General features: G+C 43.9%; 1 protein-coding gene across 9 annotated transcripts in view; it reads left to right on the top strand.

The window, feature by feature from the left end:
* Positions 1-10,000, top strand: part of LOC113577936 (collagen alpha-1(XIV) chain-like) — a 61,302-nt gene that overhangs the window by 22,323 nt on the left and 28,979 nt on the right. For 6 of the 9 annotated variants that reach the window (XM_035536370.1, XM_035536386.1, XM_035536377.1 and 3 more), the window contains exons 13-21: positions 1,278-1,407; positions 2,462-2,601; positions 3,476-3,602; positions 3,869-4,008; positions 4,642-4,774; positions 6,193-6,243; positions 6,393-6,535; positions 9,400-9,529; positions 9,656-9,778. In XM_035536370.1, the coding sequence (XP_035392263.1) occupies positions 1,278-1,407; positions 2,462-2,601; positions 3,476-3,602; positions 3,869-4,008; positions 4,642-4,774; positions 6,193-6,243; positions 6,393-6,535; positions 9,400-9,529; positions 9,656-9,778 (1,117 nt within the window). The remainder of the gene's footprint in view (positions 1-1,277; positions 1,408-2,461; positions 2,602-3,475; positions 3,603-3,868; positions 4,009-4,641; positions 4,775-6,192; positions 6,244-6,392; positions 6,536-9,399; positions 9,530-9,655; positions 9,779-10,000) is intronic. The other 3 variants (XM_035536388.1, XM_035536378.1, XM_035536372.1) reach the window with 1 other exon arrangement.

Raw genomic sequence — 10,000 nt, 5'->3', positions numbered from 1 at the left:
AGGAGGTGAGACAGTGCTCCACAATCAGGAGGTGAGATAGTGTTCCTCACTCGGTAGGTGAGAGGAGGTGAGACAGTGCTCCACAATCAGGAGGTGAGATAGTGTTCCTCACTCGGGAGGTGAGAGGAGGTGAGACAGTGCTCCACAATCAGGAGGTGAGATAGTGTTCCTCACTCGGTAGGTGAGAGGAGGTGAGACAGTGCTCCACAATCAGGAGGTGAGATAGTGTTCCTCACTTGGGAGGTGAGAGGAGGTGAGACAGTGCTCCACAATCAGGAGGTGAGATAGTGTTCCTCACTCGGTAGGTGAGAGGAGGTGAGACAGTGCTCCACAATCAGGAGGTGAGATAGTGTTCCTCACTTGGGAGGTGAGAGGAGGTGAGACAGTGCTCCACAATCAGGAGGTGAGATAGTGTTCCTCACTCGGTAGGTGAGAGGAGGTGAGACAGTGCTCCACAATCAGGAGGTGAGATAGTGTTCCTCACTTGGGAGGTGAGAGGAGGTGAGACAGTGCTCCACAATCAGGAGGTGAGATAGTGTTCCTCACTTGGGAGGTGAGAGGAGGTGAGAGTGTGTTCCTCACTCAGCTCAGCTGGCAAACATAGCACAGCCTGGACCAGAAAGAAATCTGTCCCCGCATCAAATCACTAGGACAGAGACAAAGTTAAGAGAAATCAGCACCTGGAGTATATAAGCACCTGGAAGACTGGAGGTTTCAATCTCTGATGCACCATAAACCCAGCTGAAAGTACTTGAAGTGTCTGTACATACTCTAGGGGAGTGGTTTTCTAACTCTGGCCCTGGAAACAAAACCTGTTCTAGGTTTTGTAATCGGTGATAGTTTATTCAAACAGTTATTCAGCTGTTCTCAGAAGTACTCAAAACACAAATTCACAGGTAACACAGAAATTTTCAGACCATAGCCTTTTTTTTTTTTTGTGATGAAGTGCTGAACCACTTTCACTGACTATTTGTTACTGGTGATTATCTAAAATGAAATCTAAAACTCTAAAAGGGTGATAATAGCATTACCTCTGCGTTAGGGCTTCCTCAGAGGCGATGATGTTCCTCTGTGGGAAACTACACTGTAATCGTGTTCGGTGCTGAGCCAAGTCCTCAAGGTTGTGTGTGTGTGTGCGTGGTGTGTGTGTGTGGGTTGGTGTGTGCGTGGTATGTGTGTGTGTGTGGACGCATGTGTGTGTGTGTGTGGTATGTCTGTGCGTGGTGTGTGTGTGTTTGTGTGTGTGTGTGTGTGTGTGTGTGTGTGTGTGTGTGTAGGTTAAAGTAGCAGACACTGTAACTGAGATCGAGCTTGAGGATCTCACCCCTGCAACCGAGTACACAGTTACTGTCTATGCCATGTATGGAGATGAAGCCAGCGACCCCAGGACTGGCCAAGAGACCACACGTAAGTGTATTTGTGCACGTGGGTGCATGTGTCAGAGATGTATTTTGTATGTATTATATGTATTTTGTCCCAAGTGTCTGGATCTAGTCAAGTCTCAAGTCCCCCTTACAAAATTTTGGTTTACACTCTCATTTATTTTTGAGGTTGCTAACGTGCATTCTCAGTCAAAAAGACATGTAACACTTCCTCAGACCCAATGTTAAATGTATGCTGGTCTGCAAACTAATGTTAGCTAACAAGAAAATGGTAGTAGGACAACGGAGCATGCAGAAAACGCTACAAAAATGAGAAACTGCTTAAAATGATACGGACCTTACTAGAAAGTCTATATATCAGCTATCGATCTAGCTAGTTTAGCTAGCATACTTTTTATCCCTACTAGCTGGCTGTCCATACCGACCTTCTGGGGTGTTTAAAGATGTATTTTGCCAGTGTCCTTTTTCTGATACTGGACGCAGCAGTTCAGCTAAGTCCATGTGACTGACGATTAAAGGCTTGTTGTGTACACATGCTGAATTTAAGATCAGCCCGACACCTGAGAGATGTAAAAAATAAAAAGTTATAATGATTACTGTGCATGAAAAGGCTCGGAACTGACAGGCAAGATGCTGATGTGAAATTAGACAGAAATAAGACCGAAAAAAAAAGATTCAAAAGATCAGATTCTTGTTTTTTTCCCCACAATTAAATTTCATGAGTCTAGTCACAAGTCAAACAAAAGTCTGAATTGAGTTATGAGTCAATTGCGCAAAAGACCGAGTCAGAGTTGCGAGTCTAAATTATGTCAGAAGCACGACTTGGGTTGCCGTCTGTGGTGTGTGCGTTTTCGCGTTTGCGTGCGTCTTGTGTGTGTGTGTGGGGAGGGGGGGGGGGGGGTGTTGTAGTAAAAAGCTCGGTGCTCATAACCATCGGTAGGAAACAAGTTGCATCTGATTTTCTCTCTGTCTGTCTCTATATATTTCCCTCTGTCTCTCTCCATTTCTCTGTCTCTCTTGGTCTCTCTTTCTCTCTTAATTTCTGTTTTTGTCTCACTTTCTTTCTCCTTTCTCTGCAGTTCCTCTCACTCCTGCCCGTGATCTGAGGATCACGGATGTAACTCACAGCTCAGCTAAACTCAGCTGGGACGTGGCTTCTCGTAAAGCTATTGGCTATCGCATTATGTACGTGAAGACAGAGGGAGTTCAGACCAGCGAGGTAGGAAGGGACACTACCCATGAACTTCATGTCACCGCACAAGACGGTTCTGACGAGTGCTCATTACAGTTATATTGATAAGCCGGGGCGATATTGATTAGCAGAGGGTATATTGATTGCAGTGACTCTGATGAGTAGCAGAGGCTATATCGATTAGTAGAGGGTCAAAAGGCTTTATTGATTAGTAGAGGCTATATTGATTCTCAGAGGCTATATTGATTAGCAGAAGCTATACCGATTAGTGGAGGCTATAATGTTTAGCAGAGGGTATACTAATCAGAGATCCAAAACCCCATATAGCAAATATTAGAGGCCTAAAATAACAAATCCCAATGCATTCTGTAACAAATCTATCCTGGAATATCACTCAAATAACTCTAAACAAAGAACAGCAGCACATATGAACACATGGAATTTGATGTATTTTAATATAATAAGATTTTAGTCTATTTTTGTCAGGATTAATTATATTATTTGGTATATATTGGTATTATACTAGCATTATAATTGCTTTTAACTGAACCAGAAAAGCAAATGTTGTTGTTGGCTTTGCCTTTCTTCATGTGGGGTAGAAGACTGGGCAAGTGTGAACTGCACCTTTAGATGTGCATCTGAAGTGCATCAATTCTTAGTAGTAAATTTTAAAACTTGGCATCAGTATTAGTTTTAACAGATACATAAGGTATATGGCATTTGCCAGACATTCTTATCCAGAGCAACTTGCTTATTTAACATTGCTCAGTATCAGTATCAGTATTAGAAAATGTTATATCAGTCTATCTATAATGCTAATATGCATTTAGTGTGTACAGCAGTTAGCACATGGCACTTGGACAGCTTGGTTTATGTCTTTTAAACTTTTATCTGCTCAAAGGTTGAGGTGGGCCGTGTGACTACGCTGTTGCTAAGCAACCTGACCTCTTTGACAGAGTATACTGTGGCGATCTTTGCCATCTACGATGAAGGACAAGCCGAATCTGTTACAGACACATTCACAACAAGTGAGAATGAACACACACACACACACACACACACACACACACACACACACAGAAACACATACCCATGCTTCAGAGGCTGAAGAAAGCAGGATTCAGCCATGCAGGGAAGCTGATTTGTCCTGTGTGTGTGTGTGTGTGTGTGTGTATGTCTGTGTGTATGTCTGTGTGTGTGTCTGTGTGTGTGTGTGTGTGTGTGTGTGTATGTCTGTGTGTGTCTGTGTCTGTGTGTGTGTGTGTGTGTGTGTGTGTGTGTGTGTGTGTGCTAGAATCGGTTCCTGCACTTCTGGGCATGAGGAGTGGAGATGTGACCACAGACAGTCTCAGGGTGAGCTGGCAACATGCAGCTCCTGATGTCGCCCTGTACAGACTCACTTGGACCCCTGTCAGCGGTGGAGAGACCAGAGAAGTACCATAAAGACACCCACATACACACACACACACACACACACACATACACACATTCTTACCCCCCACTGCCATCAGTGGAGAGACCACAGAGGTACTGTAAACACACACACACCCGCACACACACATACACACACACACACACACACACACACACCACTGCCAGCAGTGGAGACCAAACACTTGTACACAAACATAACAGGAATTCTCTTCACATTTCTATAGATGAATCACCTATCTCCCTCTCTCCATAGCTCTCCCTCTCTCCATAGCTCTCTCTCTCTGTATCACTCCATATCTCCATATCTCTCTCTCTCTGCCAAAGCATCTTCAGGGGCTCCACATTTACAGCAGTAAGATTTCATTGACAATAATAATTATCATAAAACATGAATTAGTATGAAGTAACTGTAAGAGTAGTAGTTTGTATTATCACTTTTTCCTTCTGTCTCTCTCTCACTTCAGCTCAGTTCAGTAACATTATTGGGATGGCTCTCTCTCTCTCTCTCTCTCTCTCTCTCTCTCTCTCTCTCTTGCTCTCTCTCACTTTAGATCAACTTATTTCTCCTCAGTAAGCTCTACAGGCTTGGCCATGTTCAGCTGCTATTCTCTCTCTCTCGCTCCCTCTCTGTAGATTGTGATTGGAGCTAACAGGAACTCATATGTGATTACGGGACTGAGACCTTTGACTGAATATGAGGTTACACTGACAGCCATCTACAGACACGAAGAAGAGAGTGAAACCCTCAAGCTCAGAGAAACTACAGGTAACCTAGCAGCGTTGAAACTACAGGGAACCTAACAGCGTTGAAACTACAGGTAACCTAGCAGCGATGAAACTACAGGTAACCTAGTAGCATTGAAACTTCAGGTAACCTAGCAGTGTTAAACCTACCATCACTGAAACTACTGAAACTACTGTCAGTGAAAGTACTTTCCTTTGGAAGCTGCATATACTCTATTCAGAGTTTTTCATTCCTCTACATTTTGGAAACATGTTGTGTTTATTGATGCTTTATGAAAACAGTCATAATATTTGTTGTTTTTGTACACTGGCTACATATGCTATGTCTGACTGGACCCACTTCTAAGGGCAACGGTTTGCAGCATTACTTCCTATTTCCATAAAATCTAGTCTCACTATTCTTGGAACAAGAACAGTCTCTATTCTTCTACTGCACAGAAATAAACCTGGCCTATCTAAAGGGATATAATGCGATGCACAGCAGAAGAGTTGTGGTGCTGTTACAGTGGATATTGTAGTCAGGTGGTAGAGAGGATGTGGTGGCAGTTATTAGGATTATTAGGTGTGGCTGGTCCCTTTAAGAGCTGTGCACAGAAGTCATCATCCCACCAGACATGTGCAAGTATGAGAATCTGCATTTAGTAAATGGTTATGAAAATTACTGAACTCGAAGCCCTCCTCATCAAATAAAAGAGTGTGATATCAGCTCATGCAGCAAATTGATAAACATCCAGTTTAGATCATGTTAAATTGGATGTAGGAATATATACATTGTCAGGATGTAGGGATATATACATTGTAGGGATGTAGGGATATATACATTGTAGAGATCTAAGGATATATACATTGTAGAGATCTAGGGATATATACATTGTAGGGATATATACATTACTGGTGTGGACTCCTTCGCTGGTAATACCATTATCACATGAATAACACACTAATGCTTTTGATAGGAATATTTTATCATGTCCATGTTTCAAGTTACTACATGTTTACCTGCCATTTCATTGTAAACAAGGGCTGGTTCTTCTCAGCTGACGGAATAATTAATGTCTCTTTATACCAAAGTATCCCACACATGCGATTCAAATAAAAGGCCCTCTCCACAAGGGCTGAGGAGCTGAGACAGTGCATTGGCCTCTGATTTTGTGGACAAGCGTTCTCATAGATAAACTTGTTTGTGCTGGGTTTTTTCTTGGCACTTAAGCCCACATCTCTCATACCTGCTGCCTGTTCGTTTTTGTTTTGTATCTTTACCTGTTTTTCTTTATTTACCCATCATGAGAATTTCTCAGAGGAGAGTGGCAAAAAACAGAATTCATTTTAAAAAGAGCCTGTCTTGTTGGCCCCTGAGAGTTGGTGGTATTATTTTTCTCTGATCAAACTTTTCACCTTTCACAGGTATATTTATGAATAATGAAATGTTTCCCTTTGCAGTTGCTAGAACAACAACAGCGGCGACCACCACTACCATCACAACTACAGCAGGTAAGTAAGATGGGTTAACTTCAGCCTTTTCAAAAAGGTACAAGTGATGTACACTTTTCTATTATACATTATTTTGCTCTGTGTGTGTGTTTTGTGTGTGTGTGTGTGTGTGTGTGTGCGCGCGCGCGTGTGTGTGTGTGCATGTGTAGTAGTTCGTGTTGGTGTGCGTGCTCTGCAGCTCAGTGACTTCACTACATTCAGCATGGGTGTGTCATGGGAACTGCTGGACACAAATGTGCACCAGTACAGAGTTTCCTACATCACCGCACGCGGAGACCGAGCGGAACAGGTGGTGAGTGCAGACTTCAGGTGTCCTTCACACCCTCCCTACAGATACCAGTATCTCAAACTACCACTCTACAGATACACCAGTACCTCAAACTACCACTCTACAGATACACCAGTACCTCAAACTACCACTCTACAGATATACCAGTATCTCAAACTATCACTCTGCAGATATACCAGTGTCTCAAACTACCACTCTACAGATATACCAATGTCTCAAACTACCACTCTACAGATATGCCAGTATCTCAAACTACCACTCTTAAACTATGGTTACACTACAATATCTTTAGTACTAGTATGTCATACAGATACATTAGAACAGTATTTCAGTTTAGCTCTCTCTATGTATATACCACAAAGATATCTCACACTAGCACTCTACAGATACAACAATATCTTTATCTGGAATTGTCTAAAGATATACTACAGCATTATCTCAAACCAGCCCACTCTACAGACAGACTGCCATATCTCAAACCAGCCCTCTCTGCTGCTAGGTAGTTATTCCTGCTCTCTCTTTTTCTTTCTCTCACCCTCATTCCTCCTCTATTACTCCCTGTTGTCTAATGGCTATAGCCATTGTGCAGTCTAGAACTCTCTGCTGTAAACCTGAGCAGCTGATTTACGTTGCCAGCTGCTCCAAAAGCCCTCTGTCATTTACATCAGGTGTGCAGACAAGGCAAAGTGCAGAATGTGGGATTGCACACTTGCTTATTCTTTCATAGAAGACTTGAGTCTGAAGCTAATGTATGCTATACAAGTCCTTTTACATGTGTGCTCGATTTTATTTTAATTCTTGGCCAAAGGCAGTGTTGCTAAAACTCTCAGTATGGTCTGCTGCTAGAAACCTGACACTGGATTACATGCTGTCACAGAGGGGCATTCAGTGCTCAGTGTGCATTTCATTTGCATCTGTATTTCTAATTAAAGCATGCAGTTCAAGGCATTAGTTTGCAATTAAATGGGCTGGCAGTGAGTCAGCACCACACATAACGTGGACAGCTCTGTGGCTGTAGACCTGCTTCTGGCCTACTGAGTTTGGGTTTTGCAGCTATCCTTTGCCCTTTTTCCTTTAGAACTCTTTTACCATCTGGCTCGAATGTCATTTTCCCCCCAAATATAAATACTTCATAGAAGAAGCAGAGAAAGCACAGACTATAAACTTTTAGTGTGTGTGCATCTGTCTGGGGTGTGTGCGGTTTTGTATCACCAGACATGCCTTTCTCTGGCACTTGACTTAAAAGGCTCCGACCCCCCCATGGTGTCTGAGCACTAAGAGTTTCTAAAGAGTAAGCTAGACCACAATGGGCAGAGAGGGGGAAGGGAAGGAGAGAAAGAGAACATACACCGATTTTGGGAAAGAGAGAGTGCAAATTTCTGTCCTGAGCCAATACCTCGCATTGTTATGATCTGGATTATGTGCAGTAACATTATACAAGCACAGTGAAGGCCAGTGAAGTCATATTTACTGTTTTGTGTAACATGTCAGTTTGACCTCATCATTCTTCCAGGTTATGAATTCATTGTGTTAGAGTGGGGAAAGGACAGACACACTGCGCTGCTCTACAGACACACTGCACTACTCTACAGACACACTGCGCTGCTCTACAGACGCACTGCCCTCCTCTACAGACGCACTGCCCTCCTCTACAGACACACTGCACTACTCTACAGACACACTGCGCTGCTCTACAGACGCACTGCCCTCCTCTACAGACACACTGCGCTGCTCTACAGACACACTGCGCTGCTCTACAGACGCACTGCCCTCCTCTACAGACACACTGCACTACTCTACAGACACACTGCGCTGCTCTACAGATGCACTGCCCTCCTCTACAGACGCACTGCCCTCCTCTACAGACACACTGCACTACTCTACAGACACACTGCGCTGCTCTACAGACGCACTGCCCTCCTCTACAGACGCACTGCACTGCTCTACAGACACACTGCACTGCTCTACAGACGCACTGCCCTCCTCTACAGACGCACTGCACTGCTCTACAGACACACTGCACTGCTCTACAGACGCACTGCCCTCCTCTACAGACGCACTGCACTGCTCTACAGACACACTGCACTGCTCTACAGACGCACTGCCCTCCTCTGCAGACACACTGCCCTCCTTTGCAGACACACTGTATACAGACGCACTGTACATATTATAAAAATATTTTTGGCATCATCTTCGCTTGTTTTCAAACAAAGATTCTGAAAAACAGTTTTGATCCTTTGGGGTTTTTTGTTGTTGTTGTTTCATAATTCTTCTGGACCTTGGATTTCCACACAAACAAACAAGACAAGTGAACTATACTGAAGAATGTTTAGAATTCATTTGGTCATGTTTTCCATTCCACATGTTTGTCTCCCTGTGGTGTGTAACCATCTGGATCCCGCACAAGGCCAGAACTCCAGAGTAACAGTCAGGAGTGTCTAAGGTCAAACGAGCTGCAAGTGTGTGTATAAAACTCCTGCACCTGGAACACAAGAAGAATGTACAAGACAGGAGGCAGGTAGACAGGCAGGTGAAGTCTGCAGACAGGAGGCAGGTCTTCTGATGGGGGTGGGGGGGGGGGAGTATAGAGAGAGGAAGAAAGTATATAGACAGAAGGAAGTGTGTGGATGGGGCAAGTTCCTGTCTAGTTTTCTTAAGAAATGTTCTAGTTCACAATGCCCTTTCAATCAAATCTACCTGTAATATTTATCCCATATCCTTTTTAAAAAAATCTGGCATTTGCCTTAAGTCTATTCTTAGCATACGTATATGTCTGTATAGTTGGGGCCTGTAGTGGGTGCATTGGTCCATGATCACTGGTCTCCTTGGTGATCTCTGGTCTCCTTGGTGATCTTTGTGTGCTGTAGATGATGGTTCCAGGACGCCACAGCTCAGTGGTGCTGCAGCCCCTGCTGTCCGATACAGAGTACAGAGTGAGCGTGACACCTGTCTACGCAGACGGGGTCGGACCCTCCGTCACCCGCGCCGCACGCACATGTAAGTGCCTTACCGCTGTGGAATTGTGGGTAATGTAATGTGAACTGTTTCAAGATTTAGAAAGTTAACAGTCCATCACACCAACAATCCCCACTCTCTCACTCTATCTCTCTCTCTCTCTCTCAGTACCTCTCTCTGCTCCTAAGAATCTGAGGGTTTCCGAGCAATGGTACAATCGATTCCGTATCACCTGGGACACACCCCCTTCTCCCACTATGGGCTACAGAATCATCTACCAGCCTGTCTCAGGTGAACGCCTTCAACTTACCTATTAGAAGTGCATTAACAGCTTATGAACTCCCTTATGTCATAAGCTGCTGATGCTGTTCTGGCTGGTGTGTCTAAGTGAGCTCATGCTGTTGCTTGGTTGTCCATTTGCATGGTTGCCCATCTCTTACTATTTAAATATATATGTTGTGTTTGGGCTCCAAGTAGCACACCATATGGTTATTGTTTTGGAGCTGCATACTG

This window comes from Electrophorus electricus, chromosome 2, assembly GCF_013358815.1.
Source record: "Electrophorus electricus isolate fEleEle1 chromosome 2, fEleEle1.pri, whole genome shotgun sequence".
NCBI classification, from domain to species: domain Eukaryota; kingdom Metazoa; phylum Chordata; class Actinopteri; order Gymnotiformes; family Gymnotidae; genus Electrophorus; species Electrophorus electricus.
The sequence above is the reverse complement of the archived record's forward strand: the minus strand, read 5'-3'. Positions and strand labels throughout refer to the sequence as shown.